Source organism: Sarcophilus harrisii, chromosome 4, assembly GCF_902635505.1.
Source record: "Sarcophilus harrisii chromosome 4, mSarHar1.11, whole genome shotgun sequence".
Classification (NCBI taxonomy): Eukaryota; Metazoa; Chordata; class Mammalia; order Dasyuromorphia; family Dasyuridae; genus Sarcophilus; species Sarcophilus harrisii.
In genome coordinates this window covers 93,631,373-93,658,359 of record NC_045429.1, presented here as the reverse complement: position 1 = coordinate 93,658,359, position 26,987 = coordinate 93,631,373, and the positions used below count along the sequence as shown (strand labels likewise).

At 35.3% G+C, this 26,987-nt stretch overlaps 1 protein-coding gene across 11 annotated transcripts in view; it reads right to left on the bottom strand.

The window, feature by feature from the left end:
- Positions 1-26,987, bottom strand: part of CAMSAP2 (calmodulin regulated spectrin associated protein family member 2) — a 141,983-nt gene that overhangs the window by 5,168 nt on the left and 109,828 nt on the right. For 5 of the 11 annotated variants that reach the window (XM_031937101.1, XM_031937104.1, XM_031937102.1 and 2 more), the window contains 9 exons: positions 25,783-25,876; positions 22,102-22,195; positions 20,373-20,449; positions 20,001-20,070; positions 17,467-19,696; positions 14,502-14,638; positions 13,838-14,058; positions 12,265-12,364; positions 7,121-7,236 (listed from right to left, as the gene is read on the bottom strand). In XM_031937101.1, coding sequence (XP_031792961.1) covers positions 7,121-7,236; positions 12,265-12,364; positions 13,838-14,058; positions 14,502-14,638; positions 17,467-19,696; positions 20,001-20,070; positions 20,373-20,449; positions 22,102-22,195; positions 25,783-25,876 — 3,139 coding nt within the window. Of the gene's footprint in view, positions 1-7,120; positions 7,237-7,914; positions 8,087-12,264; positions 12,365-13,837; positions 14,059-14,501; positions 14,639-17,466; positions 19,697-20,000; positions 20,071-20,372; positions 20,450-22,101; positions 22,196-25,782; positions 25,877-26,987 lie in introns of those variants that run through there. The other 6 variants (XM_031937103.1, XM_031937105.1, XM_031937107.1 and 3 more) reach the window with 4 other exon arrangements.

The following is a 26,987-nucleotide window of genomic DNA, read 5'->3' as shown; positions in this document are numbered from 1 at the left end:
AGCTCTTTGCTCTAATTTTGAGTTTTTCATTCTCTCTTTCAAGACTAGGCAAAACATGTTTATTTTCTCATCTATGTTCGAGCCTTTCAAATATTGGAGGCCAACTAGCATGCCCACTTCCCCACTCACCTAAGTCTTCCTTTTCTAGGCCAAACATTCACAATTCCTTTAGTTTTTCTCATAAGTACAGACACGTGACACTTTACAATGCTAAATGCCTGCCCCTGGACATTTTCTAGATTATCAATGTCCTGCCTAAAATATGGCATCCAGAATAGAACACAATATTCCAGACGTGGTCTGATGAAGGTAAAGTACAGAGGAACCATCACTTTTCAAGTCCTAGAGAACACTACGTTTCTCTTGCTGTCTTCTAAGCAGACTAAAATGGCTACCTAATACTGAGCGTACAGGCTACTAAAACGCAGATCTTTTTTAGATGCACTAACATTGAGTCATGCCTCTCCCAACTTGAAATTGTAAAGCTAACTTTTTGAATACAAGTATAAAACTTTACTTCAGAAAAGAGGACAGCACTAACTGCTTCGGATAGTGCTTCTATGCATTAACCAATCATTTCCTGTCTCTTAAGATAAAATCAATTTCATTTTTGCATATGATTCTATTTGACATTTATTCATCTAAGACATACTAACTCTTTTCTCTACTTTCTGGACTTTTCTACCTTTTCACCTTGGAGATGTCCCTCCTTCCTTGATGGTGAGTTCTTATCTGGTCCATCGTTTCATTAAATGCCCATACCATTCAGGCTCCCTTTTCTTCTAGATCTACTCCTTATTCTGAAAATTTTCCCATTCCTTCCACAGCAGCCTTCTCATCCTAGAAATATTTCTCTGCTCCTTCCCCCCAATCTTTGAAATACTGTCTTTCCCCATTACAAATAAAACTACTTGAGGGGAGGTTTTTTTTCTTTTTGGCCTGTATGAGTATTCTCAGTACCCAGCAAGTGCCTGGTCCCATTATTAATCATTTAATAAAGGCTTATCTATCTATCTGTCTGTTAGATAGCTTAGTCTATCTAAGATTTCTGGACGCCTGAGCACTTGTTAACACTTTAAGCTATTTTTGATTTCTTAATCCCAAACCTAATTTTCACCTCTTCTATGAAATAATCACTTATCATGTGCCTATAGAGTTGATTTGTGTCTAGCTCTTCTCATAATTTCTCTCGTCATTTTATCAAATGTAACATATACTGGCATATAAAGTACAAAATATGAAGATAACTACTGCTGCAATTCTTTTTTAAACCAGGCATTGTTCAAGAAATCATTTTTTTTTTTCATTTCCCCACACAGACTTGCATATTTTAGTCATGTCAACATTATTTCCTTCAAGTATTGTGGTATTATGGCAGTAAATGTGTTATCTTAAAATTTCTGCCTTTGTAAATTTACTTGGGGTCATAATAAGACAGACATTGTTAGCAATGGCATAGATGGGTATGTTTTGCTTAAAGGGAAGGAGGGTAACAAGGAGGATTAGTGGGTTGTGAAAGAAATGAAAAAGCAACTTTCTATAAAACACCTTTTTAAATGCACAGAAAAAAATATGTGAAAGAGAGCAATATTGTTATCATCTTGTTAAACTAATATTATGTGTGTGTCTTAACTAATATCTCTATTCTCAAAGTTTTAAGCTTCAATTTTGTTGTTGTTCAGTTGTTCATCAAATGTGTTTGATTCTTCATGATCCTATTTGAAGTTTTCTTGGCAGAAATACAGAAGTAATTTGCCATTTTCTTTCTCCAGTTCATCAGACAAATGAGTAACTGAGGTAAACAAGATTAAGTGACCTGCCCTGGGTCACAGAGCTAGTAAGTGTGTTTGAGGCCACATCTGAATTCAGGAAGATGAGTCTCTTCCAGCCCAGTGTTCTAACCATAGCACCAGTTAGCAACTCTTTTAAACTTTAATAATCAAAATTTAAGTGATTTTATCAGCTTCCATGAATTCAACTGTCATCTATACAAATGAGTGAAATCTTGAGACCTAAATCCTATTTTGAAATGTGTTTGTTGATGATTAATTTCATGATAAATTAAAAAAACCTGCCAATAACTTTAAACATCAATTTCTGTGACTATTCAATGTGTATCTAGGTAAAAAAAAAAAAAAAAAAAAAAAAGGTATTCTTTCAGTTTCTACAAGATTCTATTTAAGTCTATAACTTTTCTCCTTTTCTTTTTGTCTCATATTTTGAGATAAAGTTTTCAGCAATCCATGCATTCATTAAGTGCCTACTATGTGACAAGCATTGGAGCCACAGACACAGAAAAAAGATTTTCCTCTGCCTTTAAAAAGATTCTACCCCTAAAGTGGAATGTAACACGTTGACCAGGTAATTGAGTGAATCATACATGCAAAATAAAAATACAATAATGTGGGAGGAAATGGCTTATATTAAAAGCCTATATTTGCCTTAAAGGGAGCTAGGATTCCTTCTTCTATAAGAAAGCGTTGAGTAGTGAGAGAATTCCAGGCAGAGAGATGAGCCTGTATAAAGTCACAAACAGAATGGGAGGTGGAACATAGTAAACAGGGAATATAAAAATTGAACAATTTAAATTTGGTTGGAATACACAGCACAAGGAAAGCGTAATAAAAGTTGCCCCATAAATCTTGGTGCAGTTTTAAGATTTAAAAGCTAAAGCTTAAATGATTTTATCAGCTTCCATGAATTCAACAGTCATCCTACATAAATGATTCTCAAATCTAAACATCTAATCCTAAACTTTCTCTTGTGCCCTAGTCTCTCTCATTTCTAACTTCCTGCTTCACATCTTTCCTAGATGTCTCAAAGGCATCTCAAACTCACTCAATCTGTATAAAACAGAATTCATTACCCACTCTTCCTCCTTGCCACCAAGTTCAGGCTTCTTCTTAAATTTAATAACTCAAAATTACACTAAAATTTCTGGGACATCTTGTCATCTTAAAAGGGAAACTGGAGCTAGCCTGTGTAATGGGCTGAAGCTTGAGTTGATGCACTGAGGTCCCAAGCACGTGAAGCTAAATAGTAATTGGACTATATTAATATACATGCTTGAATAAAGAATGGCCCCCACCCACTCTCTGTGCAAGTCCCTGATGTGTTGTATAGGAAATGACGATTTTGGTGGGTGGAGGTAGAGAGACAGGAAGAGAGGCTGAAAGAGTGGGCCTGGGTTCTACTCTGGTGATGCTGGTCTCCTGGCTTCTGGTGTGGCTAGCTTCTTGACTCAGCTGCACACATTGCTATTGCCGATTCTCTTCCACCTCCGATCTTTCTTCACTGAGAATAAAGATTGACAATTTTCCCCTAACCTGAATTCCTGACTCCGGCTGATTTTAAAATACGCGGTCATCACAAGCCTGTGAAGGGATTTAAATGCCAAAGGAGTTCATATCTTCTTCTAAAGGCAATAGGAAGCCACTGCAGTTTCTTAAGCAGATCAATAGCTAGGTTAAGACAAGTATGTTGGGGATAGATCAGAGGCAGGGAGGCCAATTCAGAGACTATTGTTATAGCACAAGGAAAAGATGATGAGAATCTGGATCAGATTATGATAGGAGAAAAAGAGGGAGTTTTAGGAGAACGGAAGTGACAGGTGACAAGCCTTGGTATCTGATCCCATCCAAGAGGTACTAAGTGAAGAGCTGAGAGTGACTCCTAGGCTGTGAAGCAGCTTAGCACTTTCCACACAGCTAAGTTAAGGGGAGGGCAAGGTTTAAGGGGAAAAACTACGAGTTCTGTTTTCTACACATTGAGGTTGAGATGTCTAGGGGTTGCCTAGGGGAGATGTTCAACAAGAAATTAGAGATGAGGGACTAAAGCACAAGAGAAAACTTCAGAGTTGGGAGTTAGCCTTTGCTCACTTGTAAAGATATAACCAACGAATCCTGGGAAATCTCTAAAATCACTGAGACAAAGGAGGAAGAAAGGAGTAAAGAGGGTTAAGTAGAACTCTGCAATACACCCACATGCTGGGGCAAGGACTGGTCTGAAAGGAAGACTATCACCTTATTTAACTCGGTGCTTTTTTTTTTCCCTTTTTTTTTTTCTTTTTTTTTGATTTTGTTTGATTCTTGAAGTCTCATTGAGCCATTCACTTCCATTTGTTCAATTCTAATTTTTAGTAAATTATTTTCTTGCTTTTTCAGTTCTTTTTGCATTTGGTCAATTGAAGTTGTAAATGAATTTTGCTCATGGGATTTTTTTTTCCAATTCACCAATTCTACTTTTTTAAGGAGTTATTCTCTTCAAACAATTTCTGTGTTTTCTTTTCCAGCTAATATGTCCCTCTGGGGCTTCATCTGGAGTTGATTTGTATTTAAGAACCTCAGAATTTGAGGTTCATTCTTTTCTTTCTCCATAAAAGCTCTCTCCAGTAAGAGTTCTTTTTGGGCTCATTTTTTAAGGTTTGAGGTTTGCTCTTAAGGAAAGGGGACAGCTGCTTTAATTTGCCCTGGGGCAGTTCTGCTGATTGACTTAGGTGCTGAGTAATCCCTGTTAGGTCCCCATTCTTCCAGGGCTCAGTGGTTTACAATTTGTTGCCTTTTGTAGCAAATCTGCCACCAATCCACTTGTTTGCAACCAGGACAGAGTAGTCTAAGAGGCTCACAGAAGACTCCCAGGTATGTGGAAGCTGCAACACTCTGACTTCCACTCCAGCTCCTTGCCCCAGTCTCCCTATGCTGCAGTCTGGGCTCAGCAGACTGTCCCCCTGCCTGTTTGAAACAGACCAATTCTGAAGTTCTCCCAAGGTACCTTCTGCTGGGAAGGTGTTGTACTCCAGATATTTGTGGGTTCTATGATTCCAGAACCAATTTAGAGGCTTAATCTGCTGTGATTTGAGAGAAGGTCAGAGGTAGTCACAGAAAGTCATGTTTGTTCTCCATCATCTTGGCTCCACCCCTGAGTTTTCTTTTCCAAAGCTCTCATTTTTTCCCCCACTTTTCTTCTAAATCTCTTTTAAGATTCTTTTTGAATTCTTCCAAGAAAGCCTTCTGAATTGGAGACCAACTCATCACCCTTTGGGGCTTCATCTGGAGACATTTTGCCTGTAGTGTCCTTGTATTTGAGGTCTCTTCTGTTTCCATAAAGCTATTTAGAGTCAGGGCTCTTTTTTTTAAATAGCTTTTTATTTAGAAGATATATGCATGGGTGATTTTTCAGCATTGACAACTGCAAAACCTTTTGTTCCAATTTTTCCCCTCCTTCCCCCCACCCTCTCCTCCAGATGGCAGGTTGACCAATACATGCGAAATATGTTAAAGTATAAGTTAAATATAATATATGTATGTATACTTGTCCAAACAGTTATTTTGCGGTTCAAAAAGAATTGGACTTTGAAATAGTGTACAATTAGCTTATGAAGGAAATCAAAAATGCAGGCAGACCTTTAAAGGTAGAGGGATTGGGAATTCTATGTAGTGGTTCATAGTCATCTTCCAGAGTTCTTTCCCTGGGTATAACTGGTTCAATTTATTACTGCTCTACTGGAGCTGATTTGGTTCATCTCATTGCTGAAGAGGGCCACGTCCATCAGAACTGATCATCATATAGTATTGTTGTTGAAGTATATAATGATCTCCTGGTACTGCTCATTTCACTCAGCATCAGTTAATGTAAATCTCTCCAGGCCTTTCTGAAATCATCCTGCAGGTCATTTCTTAATGAACAATAATATACCATAATATTCATATACCACAATTTATTCAGCCATTCTCCAATTGATGGGCATCCACTCAGTTTCCAGTTTCTAGCCACTACAAAGAGGGCTGTCATAAACATTCTTCCACATATAGGTCCCTTTCCCTTCTTTAAAATCTCTTTGGGATATAAGCCCAGTAGTAGCACTGTTGGATCAAAGGGTATGCACAGTTTCATAAGTTTTTGAGCACAATTCTGAACTACTCTCCAGAATGGCTGGATGTATTCACAATTTCACCAACAATGTATCAGTGTCAGTCAGGACTCTTTTTGCTTTTTCCTCTACTTTTTAAAGGTTGCTGCTCCTACGGCAAAAGGGAGATTGTCCCAAGCTTGCTCTACAGGATAACAGGGTATTTTACTCTACCATGGGGCTGTGCTGCCAGCTTCCTTCCCATGCTGGATGAGCATGGCCAAGTCCCACATTATACTGGGGTTCAGGGGCTCACCATTTGCCCTCTGTAGTTGTCTCACAACTAGTCTACTGATCAGTGGATCAGCTTATGAACCAGGACAGAGTAGCTAATGCTGTTGTATTTTGGCTAAGAGACTTTCACTAAATTCCCTCGGCAAGTGGAGGGCTTTCTGCCCTGGTTCTCTCTGTGCTGCACCTGTGCTGAGTCAAGTACCTCCTGCTTAAATGAGACAGAGTTTTAATGAAGTTCTTCCACAATATCTTCTCCTGGAAATTTGTTGCAGTCCAAATATTTGTTTTGTCACCCTAAAACTCATTCAATGACGTTTGATCTCAAGTATTGATTCTGAGGAAGGTCAGGAAGAACTCAGGCAAAGACTTGTTTCTTCTTTGCCACCTTGGCTCCACTGCTTTCTCAGTGCTTTTGGTTTAAATTTGAGTAAGCCAGATACCATCATTTGAGTTAGCTGTAATTAAATTTTAGTCTACTGTTTTAATTTAAATTTGGGTACATCTTTGTATGTGTTTCTGTGGAAAACATTGTTTTATTCTTTAAAAAAACCATTTTTGCAATTGTCAAATTTTTACTTTAAAGTTATTTTTGTATTTCTAAAATTGGCCACCTCCTCTTCTATGCCTGTCTACCTTCCTAACCAATTCAATGGAGATCTAAGCATACCTTAAACTAGAGCCTCTTAACTAAACTCTTGGGGTTTTATATTCTAATTAAAATTTTTAGAAGTCATGTTCTACATGGATCTATCTAATAAAAAATTGGACAGATAAAATAAAACAAAACAAAACAACAAACCACTAAACCAACAACAGTTTGGCACCCCCTACACTATAGTCAGATTAAACTTGTGAGATACTTGTAAAGGTAAAAGAGAATCAATCCAGAGCCTAAAATTTTTTCCTAAAAACAAAAACAAATTTATTCTAATAAATATTTCAAATTCAATTATTTCCCTAAAAACAATACAAACTTACCTGTATACTCTGTCCCAGATGCTACCGAAGAGGTTGTAGATGCATTTTCCCAGTCTTTTTCACCATTTCGGCTACCACAGCGACTTGGAGATAAGAAGCCCTCAACAGACTCTGACCTAAAGAGACAAAATAGTTTGTACATCTCAAACTAAGAATATTTCAAGGGAAATGAATAAAAAATAAATTACAGAGGAAGACAATGTGAAATAGGATAACTTCTATTTTTTTTAATGGACTATGGTGACATCATAGTCACATTTTTTTTTTAATTTCATTTTCAATTCTCTTCACTCCCTCTTCTCCCACTAATTAGAAAGTAAGAAATACAAAGTCCATTAAAATATGTATAGTTGCATTAACTATACATGCATTAACAGTGATTTAGCAATTACATCTGCCAGTTCCTTCACTTTCTGAAGATATAGCTCATCTGGTCTTAGTTATTAGAATTCATGAAAGGCAGCTTACTTTTATTCTCTCTACTTTACATGTGTATCAACTCTCCCTTCACCATTTTCGTTAGGATTTTTCTGGGTTAAAAATTCTGGGGCAGCTAGTTGGTATAATGGATCAAGCTCCAGCCCTGACGTCAGGAGAACCTGAGTTCAAATGCAGCCTCAGACACTTAAAACTTTCTGGCTGTGTGACTGTGGGCCATTCACTTAACCCCAGTTGCCTCAGCAAAAAAAAATAAACAAATTTCCAGTGGAAGGAAAAATGAAAGGGCTGAGCAGGAATTCTCATGCTCTGTTTTGAGTTATAACTGTAACATTTACTATAAGTATTATTCTTACCTTTTCTTTGATACCCTTCCCCCAATGTAGCTTTAAAAAATACCCCTTTTTTATTCTTCTTCATTTTCCTTGCCATCCTCAGCTCAAAAAGACCTTTAGCATGATAGACAATATTCTAGGGCTTCTGTATTCCCAGAATTAGCTGCTCTTAATTTTTGTCTTGTAATCATGTCTTTAAAAAAAAAAATCCAGGTTGGTTATTTAATTCCCTGTGAATTCATAACAATCTCTTTATAACAATACTCCATTTTCTTCCTTGCTGGAACTGTTTTTCTTTTTGTCTTCAGAATTTCATTTCTGAGAGCCTCTCACGTTATCTTGTAAAATTTGAACCCATGGGATACTAACTATTCTTTTCTTAACTCTCTGAAATCTTCCTTTTAAGAATCTGGGAAATATAAGGTTATGATCAACTTTTCTATTGCACATTTCAAGGTGAGGTGGTTCATTTTCCCTAAGGTTCTAATTCTTTCTAATGTAGCAACCAGTGTCCCCTTTGTGAATAAGAGTGAAATTCAGAAAAGTAGTTTCTCTCATTAGTTCTTTATCTTTTAAAGGATGAAACTATTATTATTATGATGTCAAGAAATTATTAGCGACTCTGCTTTAGGCAAAGAAAAGTGCCAGTACACATTCACATAATTGGAGTTCTCCCACTCCTTTATCACCGTTACAACATGTCTTCTTCATGCCAGGTTTGTGATGTTTCTGAAACTCCTATTATCTATTTGCTGCTTCTGACACAGTGATCTATGGGTATACTCTGATGACAATATTGCTTCTTTCTACTTGTCATGATTTTTATACAAATGCTCTCCATGCTCTCCACATGAATCTGTTTTCTTAATACTGCTCCTCTCCTTTTCCAAGAATACCTCCTTAAGGTATTCTGTCCTAGAATTGTAGGTCTAATCATGGATTTCATCCCATCAAGTCTCAGTGGTATGTATAAGGTTAAATTGGCTTCTCTGTACTAAGACCTCTAGTTCACTTTGTTTCCTACCTGCACTTTGTATATTTGTGAAAATATCTTGGACCACAAATTTTACTTGCTAACTCCTATAAATGTTCATCACCTGTGGTGTATTTGAGTATTTCCATTTTTATTTTAATGAATATATTTAGATAGCTTTCTCCTTCCTTCTTTCTTTTCAGTTTCTAAAGTTCTTTTAAATTAGATTTTCAAGACTCCAGACAAATACATTTTTATAAGCCTCTGTCAAGTATCTACTCTCTCCTGAGACAGAAATCCATTATTTCTGTGTTTTTAAACTGTAGTCCAGAAATATGAACCCTGTTTCAGACACCATGTTCTTACCTCTTCTTAACTTCCCAAATCTACTACTTCTTTCTCATACAAAAATCCTAGCCTTTGATATACAGTAATGAAAACATTATTCATAGTACCCTGCCATAATCTATAAATATTCTCTATGACAACTGACCCAAATTAGAAGACTGGAGGTAAAGAAGCCCTTACATAAGAGGCCCAAATATGAGCTAGATCACTAGCTAGTTAACAGCAAGGATGGTTCTTATCGCCTCCATACCGTAATACAAATCACATGTGGCACGAAGCAGCACTATACATTGAGAATGGATATGGGTAACTTTATTTGGAGCTCAAAAGTATTATTTACTGCAAACCAGGATCATTGATGTGGTCTGGTCTATAACCATATCCAAGAATGAGTTGGGACAGACCAATGTGCTCATGAAGAACTGCATCCCATGCATCAATTATACGACATATTGATGGTGGTAACACAATGACCTGCTCCTTGGTCAAAATAAGGAGGCAGAAATTGACTTTTGAAGAGAAAATTTTAAACAAGCAGCAAAGATTGAGAAGAAATATGAGGGCCAGATGAAGACTGCTAAGATCAGTTTGCATCAAGGAGGGCAGTTTAAGAAAGGTAAACTTAGCTGGCACTAAGCTACTGGGCAGAGCAGATGACTCCTTTCTAGATGATAAAGAATTGTACCTACAGTAAAATTATTTATTCTGATTACAGAACTCTTCTTAAGGAAGATCACAGCCAGAAAAGGGAAAATAAACTCATTTCCTGAGATTTTCTGGTAAAAACAAATCCCCCAAATTGTTTATTAAAAAAAAAAAAAAAAAAGAAAAAAAAGAAAAGAAAAGAAAAAGAAAAAGACAGCATACATGTCGTAAGGTCTTCCATTTTTTGACTGAGACTTTCTAATCCTTAATAATACTTTCTAGATTCCTTTTGGCAATCTCATTTGCATCCACATGAAACCACCAGAAATAAGTGGTAATTATTATGCACAAGTATGGTAAGGTTCTCTATACCATTAGGGATTCATGTCTAGGAGAGGAGACCTTTCTATTGTTCTCAGACCCACAAAGAGCTGCCTGACTCACTTTTGGCAGGAAGTCTTCAATAACCATTACTTGTCTCTTTGTCTTCTGTCCCTTATCTGATGATCTGTCACCTGATGGCATAGTGGCTTCCACTATGGTTCCCTGGAGAATGAGCAGACGGTCCAGAGCTCCCTCTTCAGGAATAGCTTCATATCTGTTACTACTACTAAGTATTTAGGAGTTTCTTCATTCTCCCAAGGTATATCTACAACCCCTGGACCTTCTAGCATAGGTCAGGATTCCACTCTCCCTTTTCATATTTTTTTTTTCTGATTTGTTTTTACATAGAATTTCCTTTTGCATTTTTTTTAAAAGGAATACTTAATTCTCACTAACAATCGAGACAGTAGAACAATATTCTTTGAGCCCCTTTATCTTGTCATAAAGATGACCAGCATACATCATTTTGGGTATGGTTTAAGGAACTGGGGATTTATAATCTAGAAAAAAGAATACATAGCTGGGGGAGAGAGAGGAGAAGCGAAGTAGGTTTATTAAAGTACCTTAATGATTGTCAAAGGAAACAGTAATAAGACTAGTTTGTCTGGATCAAAGGGCATAACCAAAAGTCAGGGATAGAAGGGAAACTTCTTAATATTCTGAGTTATCCCAAAGTAGAACTGTCTTCTTCAAGAGACTGAAAATAGAAATTTTCAGAGACCACAAAAAAGGAAAAAGGATCCACATGGGCAAAAATGTTTGTGGAAGCCCTTTTTGTAGTAGCAAGGAGATGGAAAATTGAATGGAAGATCATTAGTTATAGAATGGCTGAATAAGTTATGGTACATAAATGTAATGGAATATTATAATTGTTCTAAAAGAAATGTTCAGCAGGATGATTTCAAAAAGATATGGAGAGACTTATATGAATTGAGGCTAAGTGAAATGAGCAGAACCAGGAGAACATTGTATATGTCAACAAGAAGATTATGTGATGATCAACTGTGATAGACTTAGCTATTCTCATCAATACGGGGATCCAAGATAGTTCCAACAGACTTGGGATGGAAAATGTCATTTGCATCCAGAGAGAGAACTATAGAGACTGAATGCATATCAAAGCATACTATTTGGATTTTTTTGTTTGTTTTTTGGATTTTTCTTTCTTGTGGTTTTTCCCTTTTAATTTTTCTCTCACAAAATGACTAAAATGGAAATGTTTAAAATGATTGTATGTTTACAATCTATATTAGATTGCTTACAATCTTGGGAAAGGCAAAGATAAGGGAGGGAGAAAAAAAAATCTGGAACAAAAATCTTACAATAACGAGTGCTGAAAACTATCTTTACATATATTTGGAAAAATAAAATGCTAATGAAGAGGAAAAAAAGAGTGGGTTTCTCTTCACTAAAAGTTTATAAGGAAAGGTGCTATGACCTTTTTTGGGAGGGTGGGGTGAGTGAGTGAAGGAGTAGCATGGCTAAGATGGGTTCACAGTTTTGGTGTGCTGGACTAGATGGTCTCTGGGATCTCTTACAACTCTTGACTATTTCATTTTTGGGGGAAGAGCAGTTTTTATGAGGAACAGTGGCATAAAGACTGAATTTAGGTAATAAATCAGTAGCAAACAAATGTAATTAATCTATGAGAATAAGCCCAGAAAATAATTGGCCCTACCAACCTAAATAATTTCATTTTTCCTTTATCTTCCCCCACACCCTGAAAGAAGTGAGAATTTTATTTAACAACATTTTAGTTTGTGACAATACATATAAAATATTTTCATAAACAGCAAAAAATGCTGACAATCTATGACCAGGAGAAAGTCTTCTAAAAAAAAAAAAGGAAAGTTAGTCTTAGGTAAAACTATGGATATGATTTAAACAAGAGGTTACTTAATGAACACAAGTTCCATAACATTAAAATGGAGAAAACTGAGGGTTTTTTTTTTTTAATTATTATCTAGGGATAATTAGAATAATGAATTATTTTCTAATAAAAATGTTAATGATTACTTTACCTTGGTGTTCTCTTGCCTGAATGCACACTCTCATTGTCTCCTGTGTTCAATGACGCCAAAGAAAGGCTAGAGACTGAAAAAACACGATAAATTCGTGACCCTAGATAAAAACAAAGTTAGAATTTTTAAACAGGCAAATAGCAAAGAGTCTGTTCATTAGATAACACCAGCATATGGAGATAAGAGCTTCTATAACAATTTTTTTTCACTTAGTATTCATCATAACATGTAATATGCTGCATGCATATATGTAGTTTGCAATTTTGTAACGTGAATATGAGTAACACATAACTGATATAGTCTGATAAATATAATTTTATTTTGTTATTAAAATTTGCTATTTCCAGAAAGCAAGTTTTAAATTGATATATAAAAACAATAATCCCGTAAGGAAAGATTTTAATAAAAATAACCAAAAAAATCCAACTCTGCAAGTCATAAAGTGTTTTCAGAAATCATTAGAGGTGAGGAAAAGCAGCTTTTTAACTACAGAAACTTTTTTTTAGGCAATACTAAATATTTTCTTCACTAAAGTTCTGATGCCTCCTCATGACATGGAGGATGATGCCCTGCTCTCGCAAAGACTACGCTAGTTGGGCGTAAGTCTGGACAAGTTCTGACAAGAAGAAAAAGCAATAGGGATATGCTGATGGACTGTCTAACTGTCTGAGGACCAGTCCACCTCAATTCAGATTCTTAAAGTATAGAAAGTGGACTCAGAAAAATGAAAGCTCAAATCCAGCCTCAGACATGTACTAGCCATGGGACTTTGGGCAAGTCACTTAACATCTCATCTTCTGAAACTGAAAAGCAAAAGGGTTGGACTGAATGACCTTAAAATCCCTTTCAGCTCTCAATCTATAATCCTATCACTCACTTGAAATATTCAATATTTTTGCAATTATTTTTTTCAACATAGATTATATTGAGTGGTGGATTAAATGTAACCAATATGTAATTTTTTCTGCATATAAACAACTTTTTTACATGTGATTACTATTCTGGGGATTTTCTTAGGTTTTTTAAAATGATGAGAGAATCTTGCCAAGTTTTCCAAAATATTAGATCATAAAAAGATAAGGATTTGGGGGAATAAGAAGTAACCATGCAGAAATGAAAGAGAAAAGATATTAATTCAAAAAATTAGAAATGAAGATCTTCAGTTTCTATATTAAAGGAACTTTTTAAGGACTTTTTACCTTACATTTCTTATTATGCTGAAATCCTTTTTGTCCATTTCATGTTTTCCAAATTATAATACATTCCTAAGTTTACAAGTGCAAGAATGGATTAGTAAACTGAAAATAATACAACAGTGGCAAAGTACCACAAAAGGTTAGTGGGAATTTTTTCCATTCACATTTGTGTTGCCATATATATGCATGCAGACATAACATATTACTATTAATATAATCTTCATCTGATAATTTTGGCTTTCCAATTAAGATGCATGCAGATTTCTAAATTAGATTTATCAATTTAGCATAAGAAACTAATCAATGCAAGGTCAAGTTAGTATCTCAAACCAAGCTGGTGTTTTTATATGAACAGACTCTTTCTAGCAAGGCGTTACCTGGTGGACCTTTGACTGGTGTTTTAGGTGACTCAATATGATCCCTGTGAATAGACTTTGGACGCTGCTTTTTTTGTTTTGCTACATGAGGGCGGGGCTTAATTATTGTATCCATATCTTCCATGAGTTTCAGTTGTTTTCTTCTCATATATTCTTGTCTAATAAATTCTCTACGTGCTCTTTCATCTTCTTTCTTCTGGCGTTCTTCCTCAGTTTTCCGTCTATGAAATCAAATACAGTTAAATTCCTCATATTACATATGAGCACAATTTAAAGCAATACATGAAAGAGTGTGTTTATATAAAGCAAGTTAAAAATAGTTCTTAGGTATCAGAAGCATTCCAAAAAATATAGTTGTGTTCACAAATGATTTTCCTGAAATAACCATTAATTTAATTTCACCAACAATATACTCAATTATAGAATTTTCATTTTCTTTTAAAATGTACTTTTAGATATTTTTAACCTCATATAAATATGCTACTTCATTTTAGGGAAAATACAGTCTGAAGATACTCTGAAAACTAAAAAACATTCAGAAATTAATATGTTTGTCTGCAAGTAAAGCATACTACAGAATTAATAATCCTAGCACACGTGAAGTCTAATAATGAATACAAATGAATAAGGCATACTATTTTCCTATACGAAACAATTTGATTACCTTGTTTCTTCTTTCTTATGTTCTAATTCTGCTTCTAGCTGCTGTTTACGAAGTAAGGTTTCTCTTTCTCTCCTCAATCGTTTCTCCAACAGAGCTGCACGTTTCATTGCCATATCATTCTCTGCTTTTTGATCATCCTAACAATTGGGGAATTTAGAAGAAAGCAGATGAACAACCTCAGGTGACTGCACTCTAATTTTTGAATGTTTCACATTTGGTAGGAGCTATACTTCTAGTAGGAAATATGAACTATTTGTGCAACAGGTTGTTATGGAAAACTTATTCAAATTTACTAGCTATATTTTACATTAAGCAATGTAAGGTAATACACTACAAGATTAAATTTATATAAAAGCATATATAATACTACTGAATTTCAAAATAATTCTTTCATTCATAGGGTCATGGATTTAGAACTGGAAGGAATCTCCTCTTTTACAGATAAGAAACTAAGGGTCAGAGAAGGTCAATAACTCATGTGGGCTAATATCACTACAAAGATGGGAGACATGGGACTAGAACCCATGCTTACCTAATATTTTACCGTATGTGGATATTAGGCACTAGGAAAGAATCAATTTATGAAAGTATAAATACAAAAAATATTTACAACAGCTCTTTTAGTGGTGTCAAAGAAATGGAAATTGAGAGGATGTCAATCAATCGAGGAATGGTTGAACAAGCTGCAGCATATATGCTTGTAATGGAATATAATTTTACTATTAAAAATAAGTCAGACAACATGGAAAGAATTATATGAACTGATGCAAAATAAAGTGAGCAGAACCAGGAGAATGTTGTACACAGTACAACAGCAACACAGTACAATGACCAACTGTGAATGACTGCTATTCACAGCAACATAATGATCCAAGACAATTCTAAATGACTTAGATGAAAAATTCAGGACATTGATCAAAGCATAATTTAAAAAACTTTTATAAAAATTGGAATTGTTTTTACATGTAATTGGGGGAAAATATTGAATGAAAAATAAAAATACAACTAAAATGAACTTGAATTTAACACTGAAATAATCTGGTATTAACAGAATAATTTATTTGTAAGCTAAAATTGTTAACACCAGTGTGAACAATGAGAAAGCTGTTGACTGGATAAGAACACATACAATCATAGGGCCTTAGAAATGAAAGATCAACTCCAATGGTGATTAATAGGTTCTTATCAACTTAAAAGAATGCCTCTAATGAAAGGCAATAGGGTTCCTGTCCTTCTAAAAGAACACTGTTCAGCAAAAATGAAGAAAATAAAGCTGGAAGGGACAGTTAACAATCAACAGACCGGAACAAGATAGCTGAAGGTAAAATTTAAGAATGATAAATATGAAGCACCATGAACCTAGGCTAAAAAAAGCAGCTTCCAAACACGGGAAGGTGGTGTTCATGGAGGCAAAGCTATGGTGAAAGAGCTGTTCCTGTGACAAGGCTTAATGTTTTTCCAAGCAGAGCGCGGCATTTTTGAGCGTATGGCATTTTGATGTGGTGACTCCAACACCAATGGAGATTCAGGCAACACTGATAACCTAAACATATCCAAAGGCAGAGTGGCAATACTTTTGTGTTGTGCCCAAGTGGGGTTAGACATGTGGGTGACTCTTGTCTGTTTAGAACATAAGGGTTTGTGCCGATTCCCTGAGATCCCTCTAAGGCTATTCAATGGTCTTTTCTGCACTTCCTTGTGTTACCAGTCCCTCACTTTGATGGCCAATGCAGGGCCGCCCTCTGCTGGTAAGTTTAGGAATATGTTCCATAATATAAGCTTGTTAGATTTCCAGGAGAAACCATGATTTGCTGGATATTCTCTTCCTTACTACAATTATAATAAGGTGATTTTCCATAGCCTTAATAGCCTTCATATTATAAAAAAATTTGTTTATTTTATACAGTCCTATTAATTTTTTTGTGTGTGTTTTTGTTTTTTTAAATATTTGGACCTATGTCCAAAGGGCTATTAAACTTCATAGTTTGATCCAGCAGTGTCTCTACTGGGTCTGTTTCTGAAAGAATCATAAAGGAGGAAAAAGGACCCACATGTACAAAAAAGTCTGTGGCAGTCTTTTTTATAGTGGCAAAGAATGGGAAACTGAGTGGATGGATGCTTATTATTGGAGAATGGCTGAATAAATTGTGGTATGTAAATATTATGGAATATTACTGTTCTGTTAGAAATGACCAACAGGATGAATACAGAGAGGGCTGGAGAGACTTACATGAACTGATGTTGAATGAAGTGAGCAGGACCAGGAGATCATTATACATGGCAACAGCAAGATTATGTAATGGTTAACTTTGATGGTCTTGGCTCTTTTCAACAATGAGATGATTTAAGCCAATTTCAATAGACTTGTGATAAAGAGAGCCATCTGCACCCAGAGAGAGGATTGTGGGAACTGAGTGTGGATCACAACATAGCATTTTCACCTTTTTTGGTTATTGTTTGTTTGGGGGTTTTTTTCTTTCTCATTTCCCCCCCTTTTTTGATCTGATTTTTCTTGTGCAGCATATATGTGGAAATATGTATAGAACTGCACATGTTTAAACACATTGGATTGCTTTTTGTTTAGGGGAAAGGGAGGGAAAATACTTGGAACATAGAGTTTTGCAAGGGTGAAAGTTGAAAACTCTCAGCATATATTCTGAAAATAAAAAGCTATTATTTAAAAAAAAAACATAATTGCATATACTATCAGTTTAAGTTAATATGTTTTTATTAGCTTTGCTGAACGAATCCTTTTTTTTTTTTTTTTAATTCTTCATTAGAATGGATGGCTCTCTAACTAGGAAAGAGTGGAAAAACATTTGGAAATCAAAGTGATATACAAAACAAAGATTTTAATAAACATTTAAATGACAAATGTATAGTGATAGACTGATAAAAGGTCAACTTGAAATCAAAACAAACATACATTATCAAGGCAGATGTCAGCAGAACTTAAATTACATACCTTAAAAAAGAACCCACAGCATACTTTCTGGTCATCATCAAATTGTTCTTTGTCACTTTCTCCTTCATACTTTTCAACAGATACATCAGTCTTATCAGGAGGTTTCAAGTCTGAGAGGGACACTTCAATTAAATTAGCATTTTTAGGAGCTATGGCTGGAGCTGGAGCTGGCAAAGGAGAAGACTGAGGTGGTATAGTGGGTTTATTTATTTGATCTTCATTTGGTGTAAGACAAACAGTCTCTGTAATGGATTGTGACAATACTTCAGAAACTGATGACTCCACAGGTTTGGGCTCCTTTTCTTCTAGTTTGTGTACATGCTGTTCCAAAGTCCCTTTGGATTCTACTTCGTCCTTCACTTCTTCTGTAGATTTAGCTTCCTTTAACTGAGGTTCACACACATGCTGCTCTCCATCATCCCCAAAACATACAAAAGATCTAGTCTGAATGGGAACTTGACTTGGTGAGAATCTCCTCAAACGAGGAAGGCTATCAACAGACCTAGGTGGAGTTAATGTGCGATTTAAAGGTGTTATTTTGAGTTCGTTTGGTCTAGGAGTCCTTTGAACTTTAACAGGGAAGGAGGAAGTCTTCCTGTTAGAAGACTGTGGAGATGGATGTGTTGTACGAGGGGAGTCTGAAGAGAATGGCACAATTGGAGATGACAGTCCTGTTTGCCTAGAAGATTTAAATTCTCTAATTTGTTTTTGTGGAGAAGGTTGTGGAGGTGAAATCACCCAAGACTGCTGCTCCCTCATCTGCATTAACATCTCTTGTTGCAATGACAAACGTTGCATTTCTTGTTGTAGAAAATGAAGAGATGAATTTAGTTTTTCAATGGATTTTGTATATTCTAAAATGTCTCCTTCATTTAAAGTCTCTTCAGAGGGGCTTGCCAAGTTCCATTGCTTTTCAGGATCTACAGGTGTGGTTGGAGATTTCAGCCATTTACCTTGAGAGTTCTCAACACTGTCTTTTATTACTTCTGTAGCAGATTTATTAGTCCGTACATCTGCTTTCTGTGATTCTTTTTCCTTTGTTCTATCAGTGTAGACTTTCTCATCTTCAGCACCAGCTGCTTCTTCTCGAAGAGGAGATATTCCATCTCCTTTCTTTTTTACTACAGTGAGGAAGGCTGTTCTGCCCATTTTCTGTCTCTGCTTGGTGAAAGCTGCTTCCATTTTCTTCTTCTGTGCTTCTATAGCTCTCCTTTTTTCTTCTAGTTTCATCCTAAGATGGACCATTTCAGAAGCTAGTAGCTGGGTAGTATCTCTTCCCTGAGGAAGAGCTGCTTCTTCAGGGATTTGAGCCCAAGAAACAACATGGGGAATATTGAGTTCAGAGCCTTCTGGTGTAGTTTTCTGAGAACTGCTTCCACTACTTCTGCCATCTGTGTGATTCAGTTTTCTGAATTTTTGTTCGGCAAAGCTTGTCATTTTAACTCCTGAGCTGGAAGAAGCACTGCTGCCTGGTTGAGATCTGGTGCTCATAGTACTTGGACAAGGACTTAAAGCTTCTCTGTGGTTGCTACCTCGCATATCATAATCCTGAACAAATTTGGAAGGTTCTTCCATATCAGAGTCCATACTAACTGTGTAATCTCTCAAAGAAGAATCTTCATCCATAGTTTCTGGAATATCCTCTGAAGGAACATGAATTCCAGTATCTACCTCTGTAGTATCAGTCACAGGACTCAGAGCTCCTTTTGTGTCAGTTATGATGTCAGGACTGGATGGATTTAGTTTGAAATCTGAATTAAGGAGGCTCATGTCCTGGCTATGAAGAAAGAACCCATTTGTGATTTGGTCCATCTGAGGAGTACAGGGAGATTTGTCAGTATCATGAATTATTTGCAAGGCTTCTTCGATGCTTGGTGTTTCAATCTGGTTGCCAAATTCATCTAGAAGTACCCTATTTTGCAAAGCTCCATTTGGGACTTTATAATGAATATTTTCATTAGAATTTAGTTCAGTCGTACTGTGGGGTACACAAGATTTGAGGTCACTTTGAGAGTTTATATTATTTTCTTCTTCAATGCTTTCTGTCTCCTCTTCTCCATTCACTGGCTTGAAGGACAAATTTTTCCTAATATGTTTAGGCATACGATTGTTGTTTAGTGTAAGACCTTCATTACTAAGAGATCGAGTGATTCCTCTGTTTGGAGTAGATTTCCGCACACTATTTTCTTTATCAAAAGAAATATCAAATGAAACTCCATGCACGGATGATCTTTAAAAAGAAAAAATGAGAGAAAATCCTTAGATAATTCAAGAAAATTATAGCTTCAAATAGAAAATAATGTGAGATGAATCTTTTAGGGAGAAAATATTTTCTTTCTATTTCTTATAATCTTATGGAAATCTCAAGGAATAAGTCAGGAGATGCAACCTACCCCCCCAAGCTTCTAAACTTTTCTAAACTTTTCCCTTACATGCCTGTTCTAATGCTTCCAGACTAAATACAAATTTAGATTAAATAATCTGGCTAACAGAATTTTCTTGGTGGCTATGTTTGAAAATAACTTTTTACTTACCTTTTCTCTTTGGGCCATGTCCCTATGAAGCCATCAACATAAGACATAGACGTGGACCTTCTAATTCCTCCTTTAAATGCAAAACAGAAACATTTTATTATAAGAAAACAATTTTAAAAAAAGAAAACTTTCATAAACTCAAATATTAGCATTACAAAAAGTAAAGTACCAATCTGGAGAATTGCAGATAGATGAAAAAGTAAATGAAATATGAGCTATTTATTTCAGCCAGACTAGCCACTATCTCAGGATAAAGAATGAGCACTCCTATTTATTTATAAATGGTAATTCTTATTGATATTTCAAAGCCCAAACTAATAAATGTAAAATATAACCAAAAAGCTCATCCTTTTTTAATCTTTTACTTTTTACCTGAATCAGATGGTAGTTGTGGGCATCGATGTCTAGCAGGCAGATGATGATGAGATTGGGGAAATGTAGCACCTTCCCTAAAACAAATTAATATATTATTATATATTTTGTTACACAAAAAATTCTATGTACTATGGTTGAACATATAGACCAGGGATCCTCAAACTTTTTAAACAAGGGGCCAGTTCACTGTCCCTCAGAGACTGTTAGAGGGCCAGACTATAATAAAAACAAAAACTTTGTTTTGTGGGCCTTTAAATAAAGAAACTTCATAGCCCTAGGTGAGGGGGATAATCGTCCTCAACTGCTGCATCTGGCCCGCGCCGTAGTTTGAGGAACCCTTGTATAGACAATCTCATCACTTCTCATTTGATACCATTAAGATTATAGCAGCTTTGTATAGTTTTCAGTCTCCCCCCCCCCCCAAAAAAAAAAACAACTATTAATCTATAGGAAAACAATAATTACTGTGATCATATGTAAGATAGCTAAAGTAGCACACACTGAACCTGGAAGTCAGGAAAACATTAATTCAAATCCTGTTCTCAGTTATTTACTAGCCAATCTGATGGGTATGAGGTGATGCCTCAGAATTATGGATTTTTAATTTCTTTAAGTCATTGGTGATTTTGACCTTTTTTTTCAAATGGTAATTGATTTCTTTTTCTGAAAATTGATTAGTTCCTTTGATCATTTATTGACTGGGGAATGGCTCTCTTTTCTTGAAAATCTGACTTAGTTTCCCATATCTTTTGGGGTGAGAAGGAGGGGAGGGGAGTTAGAAGGAATCAATCGGGATTAAGTGATATTACCAGAGTTATATAGTTAGTTGCCACATATCTGAAATCAAATTTGAACTTAGGTCCTCCTGATTTGAGGGTTGGTGCTTTGAACTCAGGCCCTTCTGACTCTAGGGCAGGTACTCCATCCATTGTGCCAATTAACTACCCCTCAATAGCTTCATTTTATAGATAAGGAAAGTGAGACCTGAGGAGGCTGAGTGACTTGTCCAAGATTACACTGGTAGCTACACCAGTAGCTCTGGTTACTATTCTCTTTCTCTTAAACTTTCTCTTAAAAATTTCTCAGAGAATCTGTGATAACAACATCTAGCAAAATTAATTCCCTGTACCTTGTGTAGGGTTTAGAAGCCAGGATGACCTCATGTCAAATAATAGAGAAAGGAGTTTAATCAAGCCAAAATTTTCATTTTTGCTTTCAATTCAGTTTTCCTGATTTTAAAAACTAAAGCCCCTTCCTCCCCCCCCCAAAAAAAAAAACAACCAAAAACACTACAAAATGCAGATAATTTTGGTATTACTGTGTTGTTGAAGTCCGTTAGTAACTACACAGAATATTTTTTAAACAATAAAAATAAATGTCTCAAAGATTACACTCTTTTGAAAATATCTAATAAATTTGTCCTAGAGAGCATAAGAGTTAACTTATTTTTTCTAATAAATCTTACGAGTTGGTTACTATAAAAGTTCAGTTTTGAGATGGTTGTTTACAAATTCACAGTACATTTTTTTTTTAACAGAAATAATGTAGGCTCAAAAAATCCTTTATTTGGATAAAGGTGTTATAAGCTATTTAAAGATGGTTTTTAAGGATTACGAAAATCCCTATAAAATTATAAAAACCCTTGCTTATATTAAAGTTATTCAGCATTTACTGTAGCTATATTAGTAAAAAACTGCAAGAATGATGATAATCCAATGATTATTACCTTGTAGGGAAGTCAGAACTGGATGAACCATCCATAAAGTTTCTTTTGGCAGCATTTAGGATTGGAACAGAAGGCATTTCTTTCAAAGGTTCAGCTAAAAAAAGACAATGAAAGCTTCAAGTTACAATTATCTTTAGTCAATGTTTTAATATTTCCAACATTAAATAAATTCAGAATTCAAATGATATGAATTAAAGCCTAAAAAAATTTCTAGGGAAAAAAAATCAATTTCATTCAAAATGGCATAAATATGATAGGCAACATAAGAAAATGTTTCTAGAAATTTGGATTGAACCAGAAAAGGACCAAAGCTCTACTTTATTCCCAGCAATCAGCGAGTCAACTACTATTTATTAAGCACCTACTATTGTCACAGGCATGGTGCTAAGCACAGGAGATACAAAGGTAAACTCAAAAAGTATGTAGTCTTAATGGGGGAGAGAGAAAGAGGAGATAGCAGTTATGTGCAAACAAGATGTATTCAGGAAAAATGTTGGGGGCGAGTTGCCTCAAAAGTTAAGATACTAAACTAAGGAGTACTGAGAAAAGTTTCCTGCAGAAGGTAGGACTTTGGTTGAGTCATGAAGGAAGCCAGAGAAGAGAGGAACTGAAGGTGAAGAGGAAGAGTAGTACATGTATATGGGATGAAGAAAAGCAGGGGCCTGTGTGTCACTGGATTGACTACATGAAGGGAGTAAGAAGTAAGACAAGTGAAAAAATAGGAAGGAGTCAGGTTATGAAGGATTTCAAAACCAAAAAGATGTTATATTTGATTTTGGCGGTGACAGGGAGCCACTCTAATTTAACGAATGAAGAGGAGGAGAAGAAAAGTGCCACATTCTCATTTTAGGAAGATCAATATGACATCTGAGTGGAAGACGGACTGGACTGGAGAGAGACTAGAGGCAGAAAGACAAGCAGGTCACTGCATTAGTCCAGGGGTGAGGTGATAAAAACTTTGTATCAAGGTGGCTGCAGTATTCAAAGGAGAGAAACAATACAACTTAACCACTGATTGCATAGGAGGGTTAAGAGATAGTGAGGTAAAGGATGATATCCTCAGCACTGGCAATGTTTAATAAATTCTCTTATCTAGAAAATAGCTTTAGAGAACAGAAAAAGAATCCTAACCAAATGGATTGGCTAGTTGTTCTACTGGTGACTGACTAGCTGACTGAAACAAATTCAAACCTTCAATATTGGAGAGGGTGGAGTCAGGATGGAAAGAGTTACCTTGGGGTTGAATCTGAACAGGGGCAAAAATAATAGAAATTAAATCAGGACACTTGAAACAATCACCCTATAAAGTTTCATTTAAGTTTATATATCTCTACCCTTCTGTTTACTCCTACCCTCATCCCACCCCCTTCACTTTAGTAATCAGTAAAATCAGCTATAAAGACTGGATCTGAGGGATAAGAGAATAATGATACCTGAGAAGGGTTGAAAGGAGCTTGGCAGCAACTATCAGGGTTGGGATTACCCAAGTCTAGATAGGTTTGGGGAATTTTACAAATTAAGGAAAGGTTTTAAGAGAACAAGAATAAGAATCAGCACTGCTGTTTTCTCATTGTTCCAAGGTTTGTTTTTTTTTTTCCTTTGGTAAGTATTAAGAGAAAAATCGTAACAAGTGTTATTTTTCCTATGCAGTAATTAAACAAGATCTCCTTTCACTCAACCAAGAGAATATTTCACTGAAATTCACACATGTCCAAGTTAAGCTCCTGTAAATAATTAATGAAGATTTGGGTTGATTCTTTTCATAATCACTTAATTTTGTAACTATTCAAATGTATATCTTCATATTTTAAATTGAAGAATTAAAGTTTAATTGAATATAGGTAACTCACTACCTATAGTAGTATAGTATACCTATAGTATAGTATAAGCTTTTTCTTTCTGATATGCAGATTGTTTTTTTTTTAAACAACTTATAAAACAAGAAAAAATGTGGCATAGATGTCTTTAAAGTAATGATTTGTGGAATTAAGACTATCAAGTCATAAAAGAGCTACCACTACATCAGTAGAAGAGGTATCCATACACATCTATTAAGAATACAATCTGGCATAAGGCCTACTGGTTAAATTGAATTAACTCATTATAGCAAATAGACTGTAGGGAACAAGGAGTGTTTTTCCTACCACAGGTACAGTGATTCTTAGCTTGTCATTTTTTGTGTATTACAACATGGCATGGAGTTAAAAAAAAAAAAAAAAAAAGCTCCTCAAAATACAAAATGCACCATTTTTCCAATCCTGCAAATGGGGAAAATCCCCTAGCAGAAGAGAAAATTTGGTTCCACTTAACCTTTGTATGCCTCAGTTTCCTCATCTATAAAATTAGACCTAATAGTATCTACCTCCTAGGATTGTTGAGAAGATCATACTTGTAAAGCCCTATGCAAAACTTAAAGTGCTACAACATGCTGGCTATTATTATTATAAAAAGGATGAGGAGGAAGAGGAAGAGGTTAGAGGTTAGATCTGTCCCTTTCGCTCATTTTGCTACTGTGCTAGATGATAAAGTAATAAAGAGGAGGGTTCTATGGAATTGGTAAAGATATCTTAGAGAGGCAGAGCAAGTGACAATGAGATGGCAGAAGACAAGAGAAAGAGTAGAATAAACATCAAAAAATCCCTATCCAAGTAAACCTATGGTCACTTAAAAAAAAAAAAAATCTGCCTTAGAAAAAGTTAAGAGAAAGTTTGTTGTCTTGCTCCATGACCTGAATCCTGTATGGTTCTATATATTTACATAGAAGAGAATTGGAGGAAAAAAAAGAGTGCTCTACAGTAAAAACAATTACAAGTTAAAAATTAACAAAAGAAACAAACCCCTGAAGAAAACATTTTTCCCCAATAAAAACACATTTTCAATTTTATAAAGAGAAGTTTTTTGCTGTTGCTTTTTTTCCCCCTACATCAAATTTTGCTTTAGAGATAACATTTCAGGAATAACTCTTTGCTTTGCACTTTTATATGGACATTTATAAGTAAGTTTCTTCACTTGTTACTGCTGTCATTTGACAAAATGATAAATTTGTAGTGTGTATAAACACATGCTTGTTATACAGGAAGCTCTTAATAAATGCTTATTCCATTCTTTCTCTTGCTTATAAAAATTTCCTTTCTCAAAAGTCCTAAAATCAATGGAACATAACATTTGAAAATTTACAAAATTTGTTAGGCTTCAATTCTGAATAAACAATATTCTTAAACAAGGTTCAACTATCAAGCAAAAAGAAATAATTTTAATCGATTTTGAATTATTTTAGTATCAAAATGTTCAAAATCTTATTTGAGAGTGGGAGTAGGATTATAGGTATAAAATAAACTTGGGCAAGAAGTGTGGAATCAGATAAATATGGTACTAAGAGTAACTCAATGCCACGGCTGCAAATTTTGAAATCAAAAGTCATCAGTTTTGACCATCCATTAATGACCTTCTTTACTGTCTGCAATTTTCATTGCCCTCCCCTTACCAATCAGCATACCTTGGACTCTTATAGAGAAGGGACAGTTTTCAACATCCTCATAATTGATTCATGCCAAAGTATGATTTTCTAAATGTCACAAGCCTGATTTTTAAAAGGGCAGGAAAGGCATGGTTATAATTAACCTTCTGGTTTTGTTTTGTGTAGGTGGATACAAAATTTTAAGTTTCTGTAATTGTCTTTACCTTGTGGATAGTTGACAACACGAGGCTGTACAAAAGATGGCTTCACAACTTCAAACCACCAGAACAGCTCTGCCATGAACACTAAATAATTATTCTGTAAGAAGGTTAAGAAAAATTAACATAAAATCCCAATGAAACAAAATTTGATCCTATATGGGGAAAAAGGATATACAATTAAATTTGAAAGTTATAAACGTATCAGCTCTGCTCCTTACCTCCCTGAACTTTCCTTGAGTACCCTGGATTCTAAATAGCAAAGACTCTCTAGACAGATCTTATGAATGATTCTTAGTTATGCTGAAAGGTGCAAATATAACTTTTATTTTCCCATATATCTAATTTATTTTTAATAAGATCAGCATTAAGTTCAGTACACCAATAACAGAAGTGTGCTATCTTATCCTGATCTAAAAATACCATCTTTAAATCTTTTTGGTAAATATTTATAATACTTAAAGATCTAAGTCCTCAAAAGCACATATTAACTAAAAAATCCACATTCAAAAATACCACAAAATATAAAAACTAGAATCAGGAAGATGAAGGAAGAGGAAATTGAATTCAAGTATACACCCACACACACACATTTTCTTCCTGTAAGAATCACATTTGAACTCATTATCCTTATAAATTCAAACAAGACACAAAACAAATAAGTGATCTTTCACACCAAACTAACATTCCATTCAAGTTTTTCTATTAACAGTACTATCCCTGTTCTGGTGACTCAAACTCAAAAGACCTGTAGTGATACAAGTTATGTACTCTTTGATGCTTTGGGCAATTTCCTAAAACTGTAAATTGCCAGGAAAGTGTACATGCCTTGATAAGGAGTTTCCTTAACCAGAAGTTTCTTAGAACACTGAACTCTGCAGTGCCTATCCCTATCACTAATATCACCAATAGCCTATATATTCAATGAGCTACCAAGTTCTTTCAGTACTTCTGAAATATATCTGTTACATCACATCCTTATTCCTATAGTCACAATCAGAGTTTTAGAGAAAAATATCTAGGCCACTCCCACCTTTATTAAGCCTGAGAATAATGAGAATATCTCAGGTATAGGAGGTAGCTAAATGGTTCAATGGATAAAGATCTGGGTCTAGAGTCATAAAGACCTGAGTTCAAATTCAGTCCCATAAACTTTCTAGCTGTGACACATTGGACAGGTCACTTAAACTCTGTGTACCTTAATTCACTGA